Source organism: Lepidothrix coronata, unplaced genomic scaffold (genome assembly GCF_001604755.1).
Source record: "Lepidothrix coronata isolate B3197 unplaced genomic scaffold, Lepidothrix_coronata-1.0 Scaffold104, whole genome shotgun sequence".
NCBI lineage: Eukaryota > Metazoa > Chordata > Aves > Passeriformes > Pipridae > Lepidothrix > Lepidothrix coronata.
In genome coordinates, this window is record NW_016690284.1 from 745,033 (window position 1) to 768,290 (window position 23,258).

The 23,258-nt window shown below is 34.7% G+C and overlaps 1 protein-coding gene across 5 annotated transcripts in view; it reads left to right on the plus strand.

The window, feature by feature from the left end:
- The window catches only part of NIPBL (NIPBL, cohesin loading factor), a 158,308-nt gene that overhangs the window by 62,979 nt on the left and 72,071 nt on the right, over nt 1-23,258 (plus strand). For all 5 annotated transcript variants that reach the window (XM_017823616.1, XM_017823617.1, XM_017823615.1 and 2 more), the window contains 7 exons: nt 3,888-4,031; nt 6,407-6,572; nt 7,690-7,820; nt 11,167-11,266; nt 12,825-12,976; nt 14,026-14,186; nt 18,274-18,367. In XM_017823616.1, the coding sequence (XP_017679105.1) occupies nt 3,968-4,031; nt 6,407-6,572; nt 7,690-7,820; nt 11,167-11,266; nt 12,825-12,976; nt 14,026-14,186; nt 18,274-18,367 (868 nt within the window). In that variant the 5' untranslated portion in view covers nt 3,888-3,967. The remainder of the gene's footprint in view (nt 1-3,887; nt 4,032-6,406; nt 6,573-7,689; nt 7,821-11,166; nt 11,267-12,824; nt 12,977-14,025; nt 14,187-18,273; nt 18,368-23,258) is intronic.

Here is a 23,258-nt window from a genome sequence, read left to right on the forward strand (position 1 = left end):
TTTGTTTGCTTGAATTGGTTTATTTTCCTTCCTCTGTTTGTTGTCTCTCTTCACTGGATGTTCACTGTCTCTTTACTTAAATTGTTCACAATTTTCATCCTCTCTTCCTTTCTTAATTTTACCAGTGTCCCTTCTCTCTGCAGATTTGTTGTTGTTGTTGTTGTTATTAGTTTTCTATTCTGGCATTAATCCAGTACTGTGGTAAAAAATGCAGAATATGTGTAGGGATAAATTGTAGAGAGGATCCACATGATAGAGCCCTAACCTTTTGCCTCTGAAGGCAGTCAGTGTTTTCCATACTATGGACTGTTTAATTTCTACTTTAAAAACAACCAAAAAACCCCAAAACATACTACCAAAACTGAACAACCTGCAACATTTGAGATTTAACATTTTGATAGGAATTTTCTTTGGAACGTTAATTTGCAGTAAAGGAAAAAGTAGATAATTGGGAAAAAAGGAAGAAGATAACATACAGAAGTAGTGCTTATTATCCATAGCATAAACTTTTTTTGTGTAACTCTCATGGTTATCTTGGTTTGGTTTTGCTCTATTATTGTGTATTACGATGATAACTTTTTCTTGTATTATTCTCAGAATGTGCTGCCATTTCACTGTTTTCCTTTCACTAGGGGGTTCTTTGTATCACTTCCTTTGAACAGTGTAGTTCCTTCCTCCCTGAAATGTCTTATATGGTATCTGTTCTTTCTTATAAAGAAGCAGGAGTGTAAATACATATTTACTGAATATACAAGACCTCATATGCATTGCTCCTACTCCGAACTGCTACACTATGGTCTGATGCATTGTTTAGAAGCTTTCCAGTGCAGTTCTTTGACTTCCTTAATTCAGCTGGTATAACTAACAGCTTCATTTTTTCAGTGTAAGGATAAAAATATTATACAATTGGTAACAGTTACTGAACAAAGCTGGTAATGGAAAATTTTATTATTGAAAAAGTTGATTCTTCTCAACTGTGAGCTGCTACAATTTAGTACTTTTAACTCTTCTAACGTTTGGGGAATGGGGGGTGGGGAACCCAACAAAACTTATCTGTCTGTCATGCTATTAAGTGTTGCATGCCGTTCTGATGTTTTATATGAAACAATTTATGTCATCTTGACCTGTCAGTTTTTTTCCCCCTAAATGCTCGAGATTTTAAAGTCCTTAAATGAATGAGTTTATTGCTCAGTGACATCAAATTTGAGTTCTAGTTTTCACTGGATCTCAGTCTCTAATTCTGGAATTGAATCCCACCTTGTTTGCCAGTCTGTAACAGATGCAATTTTGCCCTCAATATAACAGGTGTAGTATTTGGACCCAGATATTACTATGTGGTTTCTTCATATTGTGTTTGTTTTTATAAACTAATCTCATCATTTAATCCCATCAGTCTCACTTTCTTTCTTGTTTGCTCTCCTCTGTTTACTTACTTCATCATGCTTACAAAAGCTTCAGAAAGTCTGAGATAGACTTCTTGAATTGCTGTGCTTAGTTCCCAGCTGGTGCAGTTAACCACATTCTGTCCCTTCTGTAACATCTGTGTGATCCATCTTTGAAGTAATGGTGTTGCATATCTCTAACACTCCTAATGAAAGGCAGTTCCAGAAGGTGGCAGCTCTGATGGTGAGAAGCTCTGCTCTGATTTTCTTCTTGCTTGCATTCACGTGCCCATTTATTGTTGTGTTAGAATTGCTTCATGGCATTCTTCCTTTGTAACCTTCTAGAGAGAGCAGCCACATTCCCTCTTGACCTTTGTTTTGTTAGCTAAACACACCAACCCCTTTTACTCTCCTCTTACAAAGAAAGTTTACTTTTCCCCTGACCATTGTAGCTCATTGCACTTGCTCCACTCTCAGGTCTGGATCTTGCCAGTTCAGGTTTCTTATCGTGTGTCTGTGGAGAAGGTGTCTAATTTAAGCATCTGTTTTTGGAGGAATTTTTTCTGTTAAATACTGTATAACTTATTTATTGTGGCAGTAAGAACTGGGAAAGAACTTGAATTAGGAGTGACAGCTTCAGTGTTAGCATCTTTCCCAAATAATAAGAAAAGGAAGGTGAACAGACCTTTTTTTTTCTTGTTTTTCATTGTTTCTGTGCTACAGACAAATTTCTGATAACAGTGACTGGTGATGTGGCCTTAGCTTTAATGCACTTTCAGTCAGGAGAGATCATCAGACCTGATATTTTTATGACAAATATAAATTATGTGTGAAAGGTGTTCTTTAGTTTCTAGCCTTTCATTGAAAACTCATTCTTAAAGTGTTAGCTCCCATGGCTTTGCTGTTGCAGACTCATTGTGGGACTCTTTTGGAGTATGTTTTTTTTTCTCTCTTAAAAACTGCTTATTTATGGAACTAGGAAATCACTGAAATTCTGTGTATATTTCTATTCATTCTGGGTAAAATACCCTTGAGTGTCGAGTAGTACTTGAAACTGCTCTGAGTATTTGAGAGATGTTTTCTCCTGGATTAAAAAAACCCTAAACAGAGCAACCCACATAGGATATCTATCATAGCAGTTTCCTTATTTACTAGATCACTGTATCTGTATTGTAGTATATTTTTAACTTTAAAAAAATGTAATTTATTTGAGACTGAGACTGTGGCAGTTGAGCAAAGGAAGTCAACTCATCATCAGTTCTATTTAACCTCAGTGTTGCTATTTTTTTCAAAATTCTGTGCTAATAGGGACACTTTGAAAGGTTAATTTCAGTGGTTTGTGAAAAATTTGAGCAGGAAAAAGACATAATATTTTGTTTCCTTGTCTTGGAGTCTATATGTGTTTATAAGCAGTGGTGTCCTATATATTGACATTAGTGTGGCATAAGAAAGAATGAGATAAAAATTACTAAGAACGACAGGAATCTCTTGGTTTCCAAGTATTTTATATGTAATTCTCAAAAATGTAGGCTTGTAAAGTAAGCGTAGGTAAATCATGATTTCAGCATCTTCAGGAGATAAGAGAAATACATAAGAACCCCTTTTACTATTTCCAAAACTGTTAATACAGATGCCTGTCTACAATAGGTAACCACAGATATATATGAAATCCCTTTATGTCTTCAGAAAAACTGTGTTCATTTCATTATATAATAGGAGATTGTAATGTGTGATGTTTGTAAGTTTTAGATGTTTGGTACTTGCAGTTTTGTTTTTTTTAATCAGTGTGGACTTCCTTACAGCTGGGATCTTTGTAGTTAGTGAAAATCAAGTGAACAAATTCTTTTTTCTGCAGTTGAATATAAAATGTGCTGTTTTACAGGAAATAAAGGAGCTATTTTAGTGGTGGCTAAACTTTTTTTTTTTTCCCCAGAGGGGTCTATAGAATTTCTGGTAGTAGTTTGACCAGACAGACTTATGTATTAAAGAGATATTTTCAGATCAATTTTGAAATAGCTGCTACTTCTATAATGTACCAAGATTTTGTATTTGTCTGTTTGTTTGCATTTGATTTTTGCATTTGTAAATTACTTCTTTTTTCTTGGTAGTCTCTTTATGAAAGTACCACCTTCTGCAAAACTGTGAAGTGAATATAACAGCTAATTACTTAAACTGGTTATGCATTAAGTTCTATCCATTGCAGTGTGAATTAACAGAAGTTTTGAGCTGGTATAACCTGAGCAAATTCTTTTTTTTTTTTTTTTAATTGCCTTATCCTGCATCTTTTTTTGGTGAAGGGCTCTGCTTCTGAGACCAGCTTGCCTTTTGGTTGCTAAATGCCACTTGTTATTTAAAATCTACACTCCTCTACCCACTCTGGAAATAATTTAATTAATGTGCAGCTAAGGGTAGTATGATCTGTTTCATTTATGTTAATGAATTTGAAATTCTAAAAAAGTAAACTGAGAGATTTAATTTGTTCTTTTTGTTTGTTTTTGTTTGTAGTGCTTGGGAGATGGGAAGTAATGATAGCTGGCACCTGAACTAAAATATCTGTGTAGGCACTACTATCCCAGAACTTCAGGATGAATGGGGATATGCCTCATGTTCCCATCACTACTCTTGCAGGGATTGCTAGTCTTACAGACCGTAAGTACTCTTCTTTTTCTCGTCTTTTCTGTTCTGTTTTCTACCTCTTTGGTAAATACCAGCATTTTCAAAATACTGAAAAGATTTTTATTTTAAAAATTTCTAGAGTTAAATCTGTTTAAAATCAGACTTCGCATTAAAAATGTTAGTTTTGTTATTGCTTGAATTTTAAAAATCTGTCCGTATAAAACATGCTAATTTGAACACAAAACGAAATGTAGGTTTAAAAAACCCTTAAGGAACCCTGAAAAAATATAGGAAATCATTATTTGTTTGGAATATCATTCAGTAACATACCTGTGTGTGCCACACAAAGAAAGAAGATACAAATAAAGAAAAATACAAATAATAAAGTGTTTCTCTAAAACATGCATCCTGTCATCTTCCCTGAAAAGAGAGATACACAGGATTGAACTGATACGCAAGTAACAAAGAGACTTGTGGAATATGCTGAATATACTCGAAACCTAGTTCCTTAGTTTTGAACAAGGTACAAAAAAAGTTGCTTTAGTTAATAGATGCAAAGAATGGCTGCTAGAACAGAGATAAGCAGCTGAACCTATGAGTCTTCTTTCTTAGCTGTTCAGCCTACCAAAGGGGCACGTGAAGTGTGTTTGCTGACTTAAATACGTCAGGAAGACAAAATGCAAGCAAAGGAAAAGAACTATTTACATTAAAAGCTGATACAGACATAAACTCGAATGGTTATAATGTGACCAAAAATAAATTTCTGGTGAGAAATAAGAGGAGATTTATTATAACTATAGTGAGGTCCTAGGACAACCATTGCAATAAGAGCAGTTGTGACAAAGATGCATCTTGTTATATCGAGTATATAAAGTGTAAGAAAGAATTTATATCTCAGTTTTCTGTCTGAGGATAATTGGACTCAGTGACCCAGGTGCTTCTTCCAAGTTCTTATTTTTATTGTTGCACTGTTGAAAATTGGAGACTTTCCAAGAGACACTGGAAGTATATACCCAGCAATTGATTTTAGTTGCCTACAGTAAAAACGGCAGATGTATTGGAGGAAAAAGCACTCTCCGTGTCCTTCTGGGATTCGGAAGTAAAGTGGAAGATCCTGCATGTGTATTTAGATGTTTATGTATGTATTATATTATGTATGTCTAATAACAGCCATCAGGATGCAAATAGTAAGTTTCTGGCTGTGGGCAGTTTTCCAGCATTAAGCATTTGCAGGTAAGATTACCTAACTGGTAGAAGTCCCTGATCAGACTCTGGTGCAGGAGTTTATTTAAACACTGAACTGGAATGGACAAGACCAGTTGCCCTAAAAACAGGGAGGACATGATGCCTAGAGGCCTAGTAGAGTAGCCTAGCTAGCTACCTAGCTAAATTTACTGTTTTCATCAATATGTTTTGCTGATTGTGCTAATTTTCTAAGTTTCAGGCATGTTCAGGGTAATCTGATGCAAGTAATGAAAGTTAGCTATTTAATATATTATACACTTCTATTTGTATTTTTTTTCCCCTGAAGTTATTTCTAGTGGTTCAATTAAAACCTTGATCTCAGAGATGTGATCAGCCTGCTAACTTGAAGTTAGAGTCAGCTTGTTTTCCTGGACACATGAAAGTGACTTTTCTATGTAGCTAGGTTTTTGGTCTCTTCTGGCTTACCCTCTTCTGGACTGTGTAGCTCTACCAATCATGTGGTCAAGGCTTCTTTTATGGTACACTTGTTATGTATGAGGACTTAAGAATACCTATGAAAGTACAGTGTGCTTATAATGTCATTGAAATAGTGTTGTCACTGAATCTTTCTACTGAGATTTGTGAATAAGTTTACTGGCTGAATTGACATTTCAGTGAACATACCAACCAACAGTACCAACCTTTCTTGAGAAGATAACTAACATAAGAATAAATACTACAGGAAAATATTAAACTAAGAATTTAGTTAGTGATTTTAATTGATTGTTGGGTTGTTCGGTGGTTTTGGTGGGTTTTTCTTTATTCTCCCAGACCTTATAAAGTGGGAACACTAATTAAATATTAAGATCAGAGCAGAAAACTGAAAGTATATCCTCAGTGCACTTACAGTACTGCACATAGCTAGAAGAATTTTGCATTTCTTTTCTTTATCGGTGCTTTTGGCTCCCAGAGAAAGCTACCATAATATATTAAATAGGTTAATATTTTGGAATGTTTAAAGAGTCAAGTGGAGATGTGGGTGTGGGGTGATAGGGTAGGGGTTCTGTGTGAGGGGGATGTGACTGCGTGTGTGTGTTTGTGATAAAAAAAAAATCTAGACATTTTCCCTGTGTTTTAAATGTAGTTGTCAGGTTCTCTTTCCGTGGTTGTATGTTTGTGTTTCATGAAATGATTCTGAAGTTCTTCCTGTTTTCTGATAACAGTTTTGAACCAGCTGCCTCTTCCATCACCTTTACCTGCTACAACAACAAAAAGCCTGCTTTTCAATGGACGGATAGCTGAAGAGGTGAACTGCCTCCTGGCTTGCAGGGATGAAAATCTGGTTTCACAGCTTGTCCACAGTCTCAATCAGGTGTCAACAGATCACATGTATGTATTTTGAACTTCTGTATCAGAAGTATCTGTATCTGTATCCTTATTCCTTGAAATCAAAATTAACTGTATTGAGAAGCATGTTTGTGAGAATCTGAAAGTTAGAATTTGAAGTTTTTTCATTAGGCTTGCAGTGTAAGAGTCAAATATTTCAGTCAGACAGAATGTTAATGATTATCCTGCAGCCCTTACACGTAACTGTGGGGGTTATTTTATAGATCTGATGCTTATTCCTTTCTTGAAAGTTAGGAGTGCAGATTTCATGGTGTGATTGTGCAATACTAATTTGTGTTCAACATAGTTAATAATGCACATAGACGATTTACATACCCGAAAGGAAACTTGTGTCAATTCTGATCAGGTATTGAACTTAAATATTTTAAGAATTTAGCTGTCAAGTACACTAATGTATTCTCTTTTTGGTTTTTTATTTTTATTTTTATTTTTCTCTGATGTCCTTTGAACTGCTTTGTGTTGACAACCTGTCCTTTTCCTACATGTTCTAATAAATTGTTTTGATCCAATGGAGGTATATTTTAAAAGTCCTCAAAGCAAACAATAAATGAAAGCACAGATGCATTTACAGAAAATCCATTACATTTTTTTGTGGTTCACAGGGAATCCTGTGATCTCAAAGATGCACTGATTTCCCCTTTTCAAAATAAAACATTTTCAAAGCATTGGGTTGAAACCGGAATATTATACATTCATGCATATCTTTATTTTCACTCCTAAAATAATACATTCGTGATGTTGTGCTGAAGTGTTCTTTTATGAAGAAGATCTGATATAAAAGTGGGCATAAGAAATTTCTCATAGTAGTCTGAAACGGACAGCCACAAATATGTGAGTGCTTAGTAACAGAAAATAACTATGAGGACTAGTAGGAATATTTCCTCTACCATTCCTTAGAGAGAAAGAAAAAATAAAGACAGGAAGCAGTGCTTTGCAGACTTGATTTTTCCTATATTTTAACAGTAAATTGTCTTCTTTCATTTTGGTTTTGGTTTTTTTTTTGGTTTCTTTGTTTTTGTTTTTTTTTTTACTTGACTCATAGTTTCTTATAATTTGAAAATGCATTTGCCTCTTTATTTGCTTACTTCCACAATTCCAGAGAGTTGAAAGATAACCTTGGCAGTGATGATCCAGAGGGAGATATACCAGTCTTGCTGCAGGCTATCCTGGCAAGGAATCCTAATGTTTTCAGGGAGAAAAGCATGCAAAACAGATACGGGGTACAAAGCGGTAAGGATTTTTGATTGTTTATTGATTGCATTTTATGTTGTTCTGTAGGTTTAGGGGACTGATACAAACCACAAATATATATGGGGCACAGCTGTTGTATTTATGCCTTGCCTTGTATTTGATATTGATATGAAGCTATATACCTTAACATCTTATAAGAGCAATTGTATTAGAATAAGAATGGTATTTTTCTAAATACCAGGTATTTTTCTAAAAATGTTTCATTTCTCCTCAAAGTTTAATCTCTAGGATAAGTGGTTAGATTTTATTTTAAAACAATTTTATTTGATTTTTTTATAACTAGGTTCATATATTTGTCTTAGTAAATAATTGAAATTAGGAAAATATGCCTTGATCTTACTGAAAATCTGAATGATTATAGTTCTTAATAGTTCTGGAGTAAGGAATAAGGTTGAACAAGCCATACTTAACAGCTCCTCCCTGCCATTCCTCATCTTAGTGGTTTGTGATGCTCTACAGATTTTATTGTTTGACAGCTATTCTTTTCTGAGCTGTAGTGAGTTATACTGCTGGATAGCGAACATGAGGGAGAGAGCAAGTTTAGAAGAAGAATTGTTTTTAGTTATGATCAAATAGTGTAAGAAGGAAGTGTCCTAAGCAGACACCCTTTGCTTCCTCTTCCTCCCCATCGCTGGCATATTTAGTTTCAGGTAACACAACAGCAGTATTGGAACGCTTATTCCCTGTCTTTTGATAATAATCCCATTGTCAAAACAGTCTTCATACAGCTGAGATTTTTGAGACCATGTTTTATTGCCAGGTTGTCTGAACATACTGAGTCACATCACCATTCGTTGTCAGGCCTAACTTTGTACAAGAGCAAAATGTTAATTTTATTTTAACCCTTTTTCATCAGATGACATTCTGGTTGCCTTCTTGCAACTTCTGTCTTTCATCCTACAGATCTGAGGGAAGTGGATTTATTTGTAATTATTTATTTAAAATTGGGATACCGTTTAATTTCAGTTTTCATATTACTTTTTTCTCTTTTGCCTCTCAACAGTTTGGCTTTGTCTTTCAGCAGATGTGTTGGAAGATCAGCTAAAATAGCTTATTACAGTAACAGTATTCATTAGCATCATGTAAGGTTCAGAAAGGACTGAATATTCACTTCAAGCTATTTATCAGAACTTGTGAATTTGGGGAGATTAAAATCTTATGCATCTTTCCGTAAACAATGACTTCAATAATTTTTTTTGTTTGTACAAGAATTCAAATAAACTTTTCCTGTGAAACGAAAAAACTTTGCTCACATACACTTTCAATAAGAGTGAATATTTGACTGAAAAATCATCTCTTGGTGAGCTGTCCCAGTTTAAATGTGCATGATGCTATAATACAGTTTAGTTGTACAAGAATTTTTATGTGACCTTAAGCTGTGTTTTTATGAAGTACATTCTTTGTCATATTGGTAAGAATGCTACAATGGATTTTTACATATCACTTTTTTCCAAGAAAAAAATAATTGTGGTAGAACTGGGAGTATATGTAAGGAATTTCATTCTAGTGATGTTACTGATAGGATGATGTTTTCTCAAACCTGAATATTACCAACATGCAGAATTAAGGTTGCATTTAAGGAAGGTCTTAAATATTTCAAGTGCAGAAATGCACAGTGGAGCCATAAATCTGCTGCTTAGTGATATAAAAACAATGTGAAAAATGTGCAAGAAGATATTATAGTGCTAGTGATTAATTTCAGACTAATTTCAAGCTGTTTTAAGTTTAGGAAGCAGAACATAAATAGATATATTTTTAAAACATTTAAAAAGAGCACTCTGTGCTTTAAGCACAAAATTGAAACTTTGTCTGTATAGTTCCTGCTCATATGGATACTCTGTCAGCTTTCTGTTAGGAATGGAGTTTCATCTTCACTTGCCCCTATGCGAGGTAACCAGTATCCATTTAAGCAAATTTTGTAGGACTTCAGAAGTCCCCATCTGTTACTCAGGAAAATGAAATGTACTGTGTATTGAAGTAGGGAAGTATCTTAACTTTTTTAAGCACAGCATGTTTCACTCCTGTTCAGGGCTAGTTTTACAGGGCTCGAGCACTTGGTATGCAGCACTTTGGCTTCTTTTCTGTGGGATTATCACATCTCTGCTGGGGAAAGTGGAGGGGAAAAGAGGGTGATAGGAAAGATTTCTGAAACTAGTTTAACTTGTGTAAATATTGCGATCATTGAAATCAGTAATACCAACCGTGGGATTGATAACCTCTGGACTGGGGACTTTGTCAGTCTTCTGTCTAACCTTTGGTTTAAAATACCTGTATTGCTAAAGAGCTTTTACCTATGGCTGCAGATCACTTGCTGCTGTTTGCTTGTGAATTCTGACACTTTTTTAGCTGCAAGACATTAAATTCTGTCACTAAAATAATTTAAAATTAATTTAGTTTTTGTGTTTCACTATCACTTTAAGTATCGTGCAGTTGTTAGAGTATTCCTTATACCTGTATCAAAGAGAGGAAAAAAAAAGATTCCTTAAATTCTCCTTAGTAATGATGTGAATCAGAACAGAATAGAATAGAGTATTTCAGTTGAAAGGGACCTACTATGATCATCTAATCCAGCTGCCTGACCACTTCAAGGCTGACTAAAAGTTCAAGCAAATTAAGGGCGTAGTCCAAATGCCTCTTAAATTGTTTCAAGAGCATTGGTACATGTGGTTTGCCAGCTGGTTCAACACCTGAGCTTCCAAAGCATGACTGTGAGTATTTACAGACCGTGGGAGCTTCCAGTTGGGATGTTGGTTCTGCTTTGCAATTGAAATATTTCAGCACCTTCTTTGATAGCATTTCTTACAAGTGTAGTGGAGGTGGAATAGAAAGCTTTTTTCTCCTGGTAGAAAGAGACCACTAGACATTACAGGAGCAGTGAGAGTCTAGGAGCACTCAGTCTAGGATGATTGATTGCTATACTTGCTCCAATAATTGAAGATAAGGTGTTCTTCTGTCTTGTGAATCTTCCAGTGTGTACCATACATGACATCCTGCGGTGCAGAATATATGTCCTGTTTTAAAATGTTTCTATTTACTAGTATGTTTCAGCTTGGAAAGCTCTAAGGAATAGTAGAAGGAGCTACTGTTAATGTTTTATAACACAGCTTTAGGAAACACTTTTTTATGTCATGATGTAAAATGGACATCGTACATGTAATTTCTAATATTTTCTAACAGTTGTGGGTAGATGATCTTAATGTCTGTAAAATTTATAATCTCATTAGAGGTTATCATCTCATTGAATGTAATAGTTTCTGAAATGAGAGACCTCAATGATTGAAAAGGAAATGTGTGTAAAGTAATGCTGCTGTCTTCTCTTTAATAGGGATGATGATGTCGCAGTTTAATATGTCTCAGAATTCCATGCGTGGTAGTCCTGCATCTTCCAATTATCAACAAACCACTATCTCACATAGCCCTTCCAGGTAATCCTTGCTTTTATGTGGGGTGGGAGGGTCAACGACCTTCAAAGTCGTCCTACACTGACAGTCAATTCTGAAGGTGATCTTTGCATTTGTCTGACAGCAGGGTAGGTTTCTTCAGATGGCAAAGAAACATTTTTCTGTCAGTGAATTAATCCTTGTATTCTAAGGATTCGTCATGATTCTTCTCTCTCTCTCCATCCTGTAGTTTTGGCAAACTTACTTTCTGACCTAAGAAGTCCCTCTGCCTCCTGCCACCCTCTGGTTGTTTTCTGCCCATGTCAGAGGCTGAGGCTGGTGGCAGGAGGATAGGAGAGAATAGGCTGATGTGTTCCAGCATTCCAGTAGCAGTTTAGCAGGATAGTGGGAATGAAGACTTGTAAAAGCATAGAGTGCTGCTATAACAGTTACATGAAAGGCCTCTTGGAGAAAGATAGACCTGGTGGTAGTCAGTCTTTCAGCAGCACCCTCGTCAAATTTCTGGTTCCATTTTAAGTTTTTGAGTGTTAGCAAGTATCATGTACCTATAATCTAGGCCTTTATTAATATAATAAAGTACTCTGGACTAGAGGAGAGAGTTCTGCATGTAGTTTCAACCCAGGTACTGGACTTTAACAAGTTTCATTTTCAGCTGTTAGATGTCATTATTAAAATAAACTGATTTTAGATTTCACTTCAAGTAACTGTTTGGTAAATTAAACGTTCTGTATCTTCACAACAACCAGTACACTTTTTAACTTTTGTATCCAAAAGGGACATTGAAGAAGGTTTTTTGATTTGGGAATATTGCAATAAGTAGTACAAAGTATTCCTGAAATCCTTGCAAAATCCTTGTGTTAAGTACTTTGCTGTTTCTTTCTATGGAATCTTACCTTCACAGGGTTGCTATCTGCAACTGAGGGTTGTGAAAGTGTATAATGTACTTTCTGATATATTTATTTGGTTATTTCTATTTTGAAAAGCTCATATAAGAATGTAAGTAATAATGTGCATGTATTATTGTCACAAGTCAAGGTTATTTTTGTGGCTTCCTATCTGTAGAAGGAGTCTAAGATAAAGCCAGTGAAAGAGAAAGTTGTATTCAGCAGACTTTGGGTCAGATCCTACCTGTCACATTCTTGATTCTTGACAGTGTAGTTCTGTTAAATGAAGTTACTTGACATTTTACTGGAAAGTGATATTTAGAGTAGATGGCTCCTTGGTAATCCTAGTGATCTGACTGTTGATTAAAACTTTTGCTTTCACTTTCATTCAGACTTCTAGGCCTAACTTTTGGAAATTGCAGATCTAATTTTAATACACATTTGTGTCATTTAGGAGGAAGTCTTGTGTATTCTTTTTATTCTATTCTGACTTATTAAGCAATAATGGCGGTTGAAAAGGTATCAATAGTTTAAATACTGCTTTTGGAGGAGGTTCTCCATTGTGTTAGGTTTTTCTATCTTAAAGAAATTTTATTAAATGTTCTGAATGTGTAGTATTCCAAAAGAAATAAGTTTGTCTAAATTTGCTTTTCCAACTTTTAAAAACTTGGGTTTATAAAATTTTGTTTTATTTTTAGCCGGTTTGTGCCACCACAGACAAGCTCTGGTAACAGATTTTTGGCACAACAGAACAGTCCAGTGCCTAGTCCATATGCTCCTCAAAGCCCTGCGGGATACATGCCGTATTCACACCCTCCAAGTTACACACCACATCCTCAGATGCAGCAAGGTAAGTCTCTGATGTTTGTTTTATTCTCCTGTCTCATGTCACCTTTGCTTTCACGAGTGCATTTCATGGCTTTCTAACTCCTTTGAAGGAGTCACATGCTTAATGCAAATCTTTGAGGCAGGTATATTTAGGCTTTGCTTTCTTGGCTGTAAAGAGCGGTAGTATATACTTTGTTTAAATAGCAAATAAATAAAAGTGAAGAAGAACAGTTAAAACACATATTCATGTTGCAATGCTCCCTTATTTACACCCATTTTGCATGGTTGTCATATACACATAACAATAGAAAAAGTAAAAATGAACCAAAAACTTATTATATTTGTTAGTTGTGAGCATCACTTGTCTGTACTAGTGAAAACCTCACTTTTGCCAATGTAATGTAAGTTTTGCTAGCAGCTTATTTAGCCTTACCAACCCTTTTTAGTGTCTACTAGATTAACTCTAAATTGGGTGGAATTATGCTCAAGGTATGCAGTAACTGGCAAAGATGACCTTCAGAACGAATAGATTTCTTTGTTCTTCCCTTTTCTAAAAACACTCTTGAACACATGAACAGTGCTAAAGTATCTAGGGCATTTTTTGATTGGTAAGTAGAATTCTCATTGGATTCTTTTAAATAATTTTTTTCTTTAAGTTTAGCATTGGGCTTAGAATATATATAGCTGTTCTATATGTAATATTGTATGTCTCATGAATACCTTGGAAGTTACAAGGTAGTGAATGCAAATTATATAGAAGTAAAGAAAGTTTTCTGTAATCAGCAGGGAAGATCCTGACTGTAATTAGAATAGATGTGGAGAGAAACTTGGCTAATCTCTATATGGAATTTAGAGATTAAATCCTCTTGAACAATCTTAGATTATCTATTTTTGGTCAAGGTATTTGTGGCAAAAGGATTCAATTAAAACGCTGGATTCTTGTTCAGATTCCAGACCTCTTGCATCCAATTTAATAATATCCACTGTTAGGGTGTTTTCTCTGAAACTTCTAAAGAGTTAACAGGTGTGTGAATGTGCCACTATAGTTACTTATATTTTTTTGTATTTTAGCTTCTGTATCCAGTCCCATTGTCACAGCTGGGATGAGGAATCTCCATGAAAATAAAGTTTCGAGCCAGTTGTCTGGAAATTCAGCTAATCATCATGCTGATAATTCTAGACATGGCTCAAATGAAGACTACCTACAGATGGTGCACAGACTAAGTAGTGATGTATGTTACTTAAATCAGTTTATTATGATAAAGCAAATATTTACTTTGATAAAGCAAGTACCTGTATAGCTGACTTAGAAGTCAGATATTTTATGACATTGTTGATGTATAAAACCACTGAAGATATATTTCAGTTTCAGATGTGTACACTCAACCATGCAAGTTTTATATATGAGATTTAATTTTTTCTGGATCTCTGTTTCCTTTGAAACTGTTCGTTACATTTATTCTGATGAAATTAGGAAATAAAAAATCTTCGCATAATCTCATATGTGATCTAATTTTAAAGATATGCTAGAGTGTCTCTAAATACTGTAGCAATATCTTAAGGCAAACAATACTAGGTTCTAAATAGGTGTATAGTTAATTTATCTTTCTAGAGAACACTGCAACTGTCAATTTGACTAATCTGTTGGATAATATAGTAGTGTTGTCAAGGGCAAGAATTCTATGGAGATTTTTTCTTAGTGTTCTCTTACATGCTTTTATGACCTGGTTTCTTTGGAAGATGCTTTGTCTTAGTGACTTTGTTTTGTGGAAGAAATTTCTTCTGAAATTTTGAATCTAAAGGAAAAAAGGACCACATTTTTCTCACACTTCTTCTTTTGAACTACTGATTAATTTTCTTCTTCATAAGCATCTCATCCTTTGGATGAAGCTTGTTGAGATTCTTCTTTGCACGTTTGGCACACAATCTCTTAAAAGATCATAAATGGAGAGCATCGCATTTTTTTTTTTATCTAAGCCTGGCAAGAAGCAGGAAGCAGACCTGTTTTTTGTGATCGTATGTGTGGGCAAGTCTTATCTTTCTAAACAAGCTTGTGGAAGAAAAAGTGTGCTATTAATACCAGACTCCTTAAATCCTTATCCCTTTTTTTTGGTGTAGAGCTCCAAAAGAGTTATTATTCATCTTGCTTTTCTCTGAAATGTAACAATTATGTTGATTAAAAAATATTTGCTAAGAAGCAGTATCCTAAACAAGAGAGTGTTGTAATGAAAGCATCTCTCATAAACACAAGTCATCAGATGTTTTTCTGTCTACTTCATTAATGCAAATTCTTCAAAGTAGGAAGCTATTCTTGGCATTAAATGTACATATATCCCTCCAACTGTGTTAAAGGGACATTATCAAAAGATCTTGGTTTTGTTAAGACAATTAACAGAACACAGTTAACAATTAAGATAGGTGTTTTTGGAAAGCTTTCATATTAGGAAGATTAATTTAATAATTTTTATAACTAAATATTTAAAAATATTCATCCCTAATTTTGTGGTCCAAGCAATGCAACCACATCCTAATTCATGAAAACTTAGATGTGAAACTCTTTCAAAATGGACAGAGTATGAAAAGAAAGTATACCCTCATTGATTGCTCTAATTAGAGAAATACTAAACATAAAGAGTAGTAAATATTTTAAACTTGCACTTTTATCCTTTTGTGCACTTTTATAGTGGTGCATTTGTGCTACATGTGTTTTATTTGTAATTACACATTTAAAAGCTGATATTAGAAGCTATCATGCAGAAAACAGTTTGAAGAATTTGGATTAAAGTTTTGCATTGATATATTAATAATGAGATGATGATGATGATGATGGATCATAATGTTGCAGCCTTTTCTTCTTTGGAGAAGATCTTTGTGAATGAGGATTATAAGAATCATAAAACTTAGAAGCTTTAATTACTTTTATTTGTTTTAGTACTTTGATGCTTTAAAAAAGTTAATAGTTACAGAACATTGTGTATTTTCAATGTATGAGTCTGTAAAATTAGTAAGTGTACCCTTGAAGGCTCACTAAACATACATTCAATTTAAGGACAATTTTTTTATAAACTTCAGAGCATTCCTAAAATATAATTCATCATTTGGTGAAGCCCCAAATTAGGAGTCTGTAAATGCACATTTCTGAACATTTGTCAGCTATGGTAGGAATGGCATCTGTACCCAAAAGGTTATGCACTTAGTTAGTCTCTTTACTTAATTTAGTAAAAGTTGTTTTTGCCTGTGTCCTTGACAATCATAGTTAAAGAACCTGTCCTGTCCTAATAAAACATACCTGCTAAGAAGTTACTAAGCTTATTTTTCAATACGTTGGAGGGTTCTTTTGAGATTTATTACAAGTCAAAGAAAAGTCAGTTTGAAAAAAGAAATCAGTTCCATAATTTCAGTGTAGGAGAAAAGTGAGTAACTCAATGGAATATTAATTCAGTTTGACTTAAAATAATATCATATAAATTTAATATGCAGTTCATTTTATTGTGCAGGATCTGAATATTAGATTTCTTTGCCCGTGAGAATTTCCTCATATGAGGCAACAAGTCTTTTTGCAAGCACTGTTGCAAAAATAAGTGTAATTAATGCCACACTGTAAGTTTTAGGTTTATTGTGCTGTGATAGGAAAGAAAAAGAATTCTAATATAATTTTAAGTGCCCATGGATGGTGAAACAGATGGAATCTGATTTCTCACGGATTTATGTTCTTTGAGGCGTAATCCCTTTTATTCCATAAATTTCAAACTCTTTCCTATTCCGTGAGCAGTGTCAACTACACCTTCACAAGGTATAGCCTGGTCATGGTCCAGTCTATGAATGCCCACATGGACATTGGCTGTTTGGCCATTATCTGAGGGAGTGTGTAGTTGCTCATCTCTGCAGGCTTCTGTCTCCTTGAAATACCGATTTAGGTTTCTAACTTACTACTGGCTGCTGGGTTTTTTTTCATTTAGACACGTAAAAATGTAATTGCGGTTGAACCTTCTAACATTCTATTAATTGGGTTGAGATTGGTCAGAAGGATAAAAAGTATTCATCAGACAGACAATTCAGATCTGTAAGAGAAAAGGTTATGTGAAAAAACTGCCTATATCCAGATACCTCAACAGGGGCCACATTAGTATCTTAGCTGCTGAAATAACCAGTTTAATTAGGAAACATGGAATAACATTGGAACTTCCTTCGAAGACTTTCTTCCTTTGTATGACTGTACTCTTTGAAAGAATGCACTTTTTGCGATTTGTTTATAATTATAGAAGTAGTCTATTAATAGATTTAGGGGTTGTTAGCTTGTTCTTTCCCAAAAAATTCCTGTAAATGATGTGTAAAAACCAGTGCTTAAAATGGGAAATACTGTTCTATAGTTGAAATGTATTTAGGGCACTGAGAATGAGAATACTCATGACCAGCAGAGGGCTCTGTGAAAGCTTTGGAAAAACCCATGTAAAATTCTGAATGGAAATTGGAATAGTGAGGTCCATATTTGATTTTAGAATGGTGTGGGGGTAAAAAAGACATGTTTACATTGCTAAAAGTAGAGCATGGACATATTACTTTGCAATTAGTATTACACTATGAACAGGTTTGTCAGAAAGTATTACTTGAATTGGAGCAGGTTGGGGAAGTGCTTCGTATTGCCATTGAGTTATTTTCTATTTAACTCTTAAGACAGACAAAAACAAGCTAAAGTTGCTCCAGTTGTGTTTTATACAAGACTATTTCAGGTGCTATAGTGGGAATGCTAGAGATTTTGTTCAGTCCTGAGTTTTTTAGGCTGGAGGATGTAGATTAATTTGTATAGTATTAATACTTTGTGTAGGCTTGTCTAATACGAATTTGTTGAACCACAAAAGTAAGATGGCTTTCTAGGTAAGTTTTAAGGCTAAGTTAACTGAAAAAGTGATGAGTTTGTTTTAAAAATCTCCATTTTATACTCAGTTTCTTTCAAGTGGTATTGTACAGAGGTCATGTATCTGCTCTTCAGCTCTTTACTATGAGTGCTTGCAACAAAAAGTTCTAAATGGAATCTTAAGTAAACCAAAGTGCTTATCTAGTTAGAATACGTACAAAGATTTATTTGTAGGTGCATATTCTGGTTATAGATTCGTTTTAAGGCTGATTGTGCTATGGAGTATTGCTTTTATAGTAGTCTGATATCAGTCAAAATTTCAAAGATTTGAATGTAAAGAAATATTTTGCTTATATTTCTTGTATGCTGTTTTGTCCAATCCATTTTATCAGTACGTGTACTAGTTTCAGTTTGTAACAGATGTTCATGTTCATAATGTTAATTTTTTGTCATTGTCACTTTAGGATGGCGATCCTTCAATAAGGAATGCTGCGTCTTTTTCCTTGAGGTCACCACAGTCAGTCTGCTCTCCAGCTGGAGGTGATGGAACCCTTAAAGGTAGTCTAGAAGTCCTATATATCTCCATTTCTTTTTCCCATTTTCAAAGAACAGAGATTGTAAAGAGGTATTTAGTTTTTTCTCCTGAGTTCTGTTTTCAAATTATACTAAAGACTATGTCATTGTGTTTTGAATGCAAAATTATTTTGGGCCCTGAGCCAGAAGAAATTTCTGATGGTCTAAAAATTAACTAATCATCCTTCAAACTAACGCTCAAATTCACGGAGGACAGAAGGATTTAAAATCCTTTCCAATATGAGGATGGATTAAATGCTTTATATGAACGGTTTCACTTGCTCTGCATAAGAAATATTTTAAAGGCAGCATTACGAGTACTGAACTCTTAACCAGCTCAAAAGTGTTTTAATATGCAACACTTGTTTGAATTACAATCATGAAATTTTAAAAGCATGAAAATAAAAGTAGTTCAATGAACTCAATACACATAGCATAAATGAAGCCTGAAAACTAGCTGTGGAGAAGGAATAGGATGAACTGTATGTCAGTTGAGGGGGAAGAGAAAAAAATCTCTTCAAAGTTATTCTTTATGCCAAAATCCACTTGTCAAGGTAGGAGTTTGGCAGTATTCTTGTTAATTTTCTTTTTCAGTGCTTCTATGTTTACATGGCAGTAGTTGAAAGATGAAACAATGCTTTCTTCTCTTTAACCCTGACAGGGAGAACAGGGGATGAGGGAGATTACAAAGAAGACGAAGGTTTTATGCAGCTGGATAATAGACATCTTTGGCAGGGGTGGACCTTAGGACAGCCTTCCCATGCCTGTGAGGAGATTCTCAGGAATACTTGAGTCAGGTTTTTCAGTGTGTGGAGGAAGGACGAGATACAACAGACTCAAACTTAAATGGGAGATCTAACTAGGTCTTAGGAAAAGCTTTTTCACTATCAGGACAGTCAAGCAGTAGAAAAGGTTGCCTGGAGAATCTGTGAATTTTCTACCTTTGGAGGTTTTAAGGATCAGATTGGCTAAAGCCCAGCATAATGTGCTTTGAGCACAAGAATGAACTAAAGATCTCCTGAGTTGCCTTCTTAACTGAATTACCCTGTGGCTCAAGTGTCAAGTGAGAAGAATGTGTATAGGATGCCAGCAGCATGAGTATTTCAGGAGGTCTTGTGCAAAAGGATTTGTTGTAAGACTTGTGTAAATGGCGAAGACTAAATGCGGTTACTTTTCTCTGTGTGTCAAGCTTATGGGTTAAACAATGTTGTGAATCTAAGCTACTTCCACTCAGATAAATATGATTACCACCCACTCAGAATAATACTTGAATTATTTTTGCGTTAAAGTTGCTGCTGTTTCAATTGGCTGTCTCAGAACCCAGTTTTGAAGGTATACATTTTCAGATTATTTCTGCAGACAATCTGATTGTACAGTTCAGATTGTAATGTTTCAGCATTAGAGGGACGGAAAAAGTGCAAGAGGAGCCTTTTGATTTATTTACCTGTGTGTTAGCTTTACTTTTCCCATTGATAAATTACTCAATTGAAATACTGCTACTAATGGTGTTACCATTTTGCCTTCTTAAACAAATTAATGAACCCTGATCGAGAGAACCAGTTCTTGATGCTGCAAGAATTTTGCCAGGCACTTATTTCCTCTAATCTAGTGTTCTAGAAGTGTACGGAAGAGGTGTGAATACTTACAGTGTTATCAAGAACATGGGATCTCCTACAGTGAATTTTTGGCCTATGATTCGTAGTGAAAGTTAGGCTGATAAATTTTCCAGTGATGAACAAACAACAAGTATCTATGCTGAGCTTTTTGCTACTCTCATTAGACCTTGAAAGTTTGGTTGGCAGGTCACAAACTTTGATAAAGAAAATTAGCAAAATACTTAATGGTCTGTCTGGGAGGACAAAAAGAATGGCACTAAGCATAACCAGTCATAATCAGAGAAGTCAGGAAGGATGTTATAGTATCTAAACTTTCTTATGTGACATAGAAACGTGAGACGTTTACTGAAGATATGGGTACAGACTGCATTTCTGTACTTCTGACATGGAAGTAGCAAGAACTTCTGGAGACTTGGAGAGAGTCTTGAATTACCTTCACGCTTAATGTGGTTGTCTGTTTGACAGAATATGAATGAAGAAGCTTTTTTTGCAAACTAGACAAATATTTGGGAGATGGCAGGACTTATATTTGTTTTTTGGTTGGTTATTCACTTAATTAGCAGAGTAAAACTTCACTGTTACAGAACGCTTTGCTTCACTTTTGCTCCGGTAAAGGTACCAGAGCAGCTGAATTTTTATCTAGTAGTTCTAAGCTGGTTTTTGTTCCATATTTTTAATGTAATTTTTTTGCTTTTAACTATGCAAAATACATAATGGCTCTGCTTTCATACTATCATCTGTTGCTACATCCACTTTTAAAAAAAAATAATTTCTATTAATTAATTTATGTGGAATTATTGTGGAGTGTTTTCCTTTTGTTGGTCTCATAAAATATGCAATGTATTCCATTACTGAAGATTGATTACTCATCAGAATCCTTTATCCATTTGTTCCACTTTCCTACTGCTCTGGAACCTCAGATTTTATTTTACTTTTTTAATATTTTTTTTTTTTTTTTTTTGAGACAACTTTTAAAGTTCTCTGTAATGAAAACCTTCTACAATGTTTTTAGTCCATTGCTTTCCAAAGAGGATCGTTCATATGATTTACCGGCCTGTTTCCATACAGTTTCCTAAACACCTAGGAAAACATCTGTAAGGACTATCAACAACCCAAATATGAGATTTTGTACTTTTTTCCAGAAATTAATTGTATTCCCTCCAGAAATTGTTAATGGGCATTTGATTACTTTCCAAATAATTTGGAAAGATTACTTTTGTTTTCTTAGGACTTTATAAGGCTTCTCCAGAGAGATTCCACTACACTTCGTTTCTGAATGGGTAGTGGTAACAAGAAGAATTATGAATCTTCTCAAATCTGTAGTGTAGACTTCAGTGCTCTCAAAGGTACTTGTTAAGAAAAACGAGATCTTACCCTCTCTCTTTCAAAAGAAAAGCAGAAGAAATTTGTTCAAGGATTTTTTTCTGATACAGTTGAAGTAAACATTAATTCCTGTTTCTTTCTTTAAGTATGAATTTTTTTATGCAAGGAGGCTTCTGAATACAGCCATTCTAAGCTAGAACAACCAAAGCCGAGTTTTTCGTGAGACTCTTCCCTGAAAACTATTGTAAAGTAAACATAGTCTGTCCCTGAAAACATCCTAAATGCATGTTCTTTATCTGTCTCATATGCTATCCCTTTAAGTTTGAATTTTAAATTAAGTTATGCCCTTTGTAAATGAATGTCAACGTTGCCTGTTAATCAAAATAAGTAATAATTTCTTCATATCTAGTGCAAAACTTAGGAATGTTTCCAGAGGAAGATTCTAGGATTTTAGAAAATACTGCAGGAAAGGACTTGGGGACTTGCCATCTTCTTACATGCGTGTTGGCTGAGCTGTACTGCTCCCAGTAACTTCCATATATTTTAAAATGTCAGTAGTGGAGTTTCCTCAGTTTTGCCATGCAAGCTGTTCGAATTCTTAATGCTAGAAAGCTTTTCTCTTAATGCTTAGCATGAATCATTTTGTTGCAGTTAGGCATAACATTTCTTGACTTCTTTCCAATAGGCAAGGAAAAACAGTTCACATCTTTTTTTCGTAGCATCATTATCATGTCTTGCACTTATCTAATCTATGAATTGAACAGCTCAGTTTCTTTCTGTTACCTTTACTTAAGTCATCATTTCTGAGCTTCTAATTGTCTTTGATGTTTTTAACTGAATTCTAATTAGTCTACTTTGTCCTGATGTTTTACTGTCCCAAGTTATAGATACAAGTCTATTTGAAGTCTTAGAAGGATGAGTAGTCCGAAAAGTGCTGGAGGCAACTTTGTGTGGTACTACTGTTGTATATGAGAGTATAGCTGCTCTTTTCTGGTAGCTTAGATTTGTATTGCAAGTTGTTTTAAACATACTACTGCCTTTCTGTAGAGCTTATCTGTCTTCCTCTCATGTTTTCACAATTCACAGATGAATAAGAAGTTTGTGCTTTTTCTCACTGAACTTCTTTTGTTTCAAAAAGTTACTCAAATTAGTAAAAAAACCCTTTTGATTCTGTTTTTAAAAGCAGTGATGGGCCTCTCAAAGACTACAAAAGCAATAATGATCTTCAGATTAATAAAATATTCTCTAATTCTGTTGCATAAGAAGTTGTTAAAATTAAATACTTTAAACTACTGTTGTTGTGACAGTGCTCTGGAGAGCTGCACTTGTTCCCATATACTCTCTTCATCCATTTTTACTAAGAACAATTGACAGGGTATGGAAAAGTTTCACAGTAGGGTATACTGCAACAGCAAGTTTTTGTCTAGATTATACTTCTCATTTTTTTAGTGAAATTATTATGAAAAGCTATACCAAATGCCTTGCTAAAGTCCAGATACAGCACTCAGTTTTCTTTAAGCCACAAGACCTACTGCTTAATGGGATAAAATTATTTGGATTTGATGATACCTATTCTTAACAAATTAATTTTGGAATACTTCTTCCTTATTATCTCAATGCTTACAGAGAAATTGTTCTTCTAGTATGTACTTAAATCATACAGACTATGTATTATACTCTGGGCAGACCTCTACTACGCCTTTGAAGAGACTGTTTTTTCCTTTTTGAGTCTGCTAGAGGCACGAATTCCCACGGTGATTATTACCAATTCCAAGACTGATTAGCCAGAGTTCTAGGGTGAACTTGTCTGATCCCATTTTCACAAAAATATTCCATTTATGTGAAATTGGTAGATAGGATCTTGTTAAATTAAAACAAAATGAGATGCTTCCATTTACACATTGTACCTGCAGTCTGTTAAAATCTGTTGACAGTAG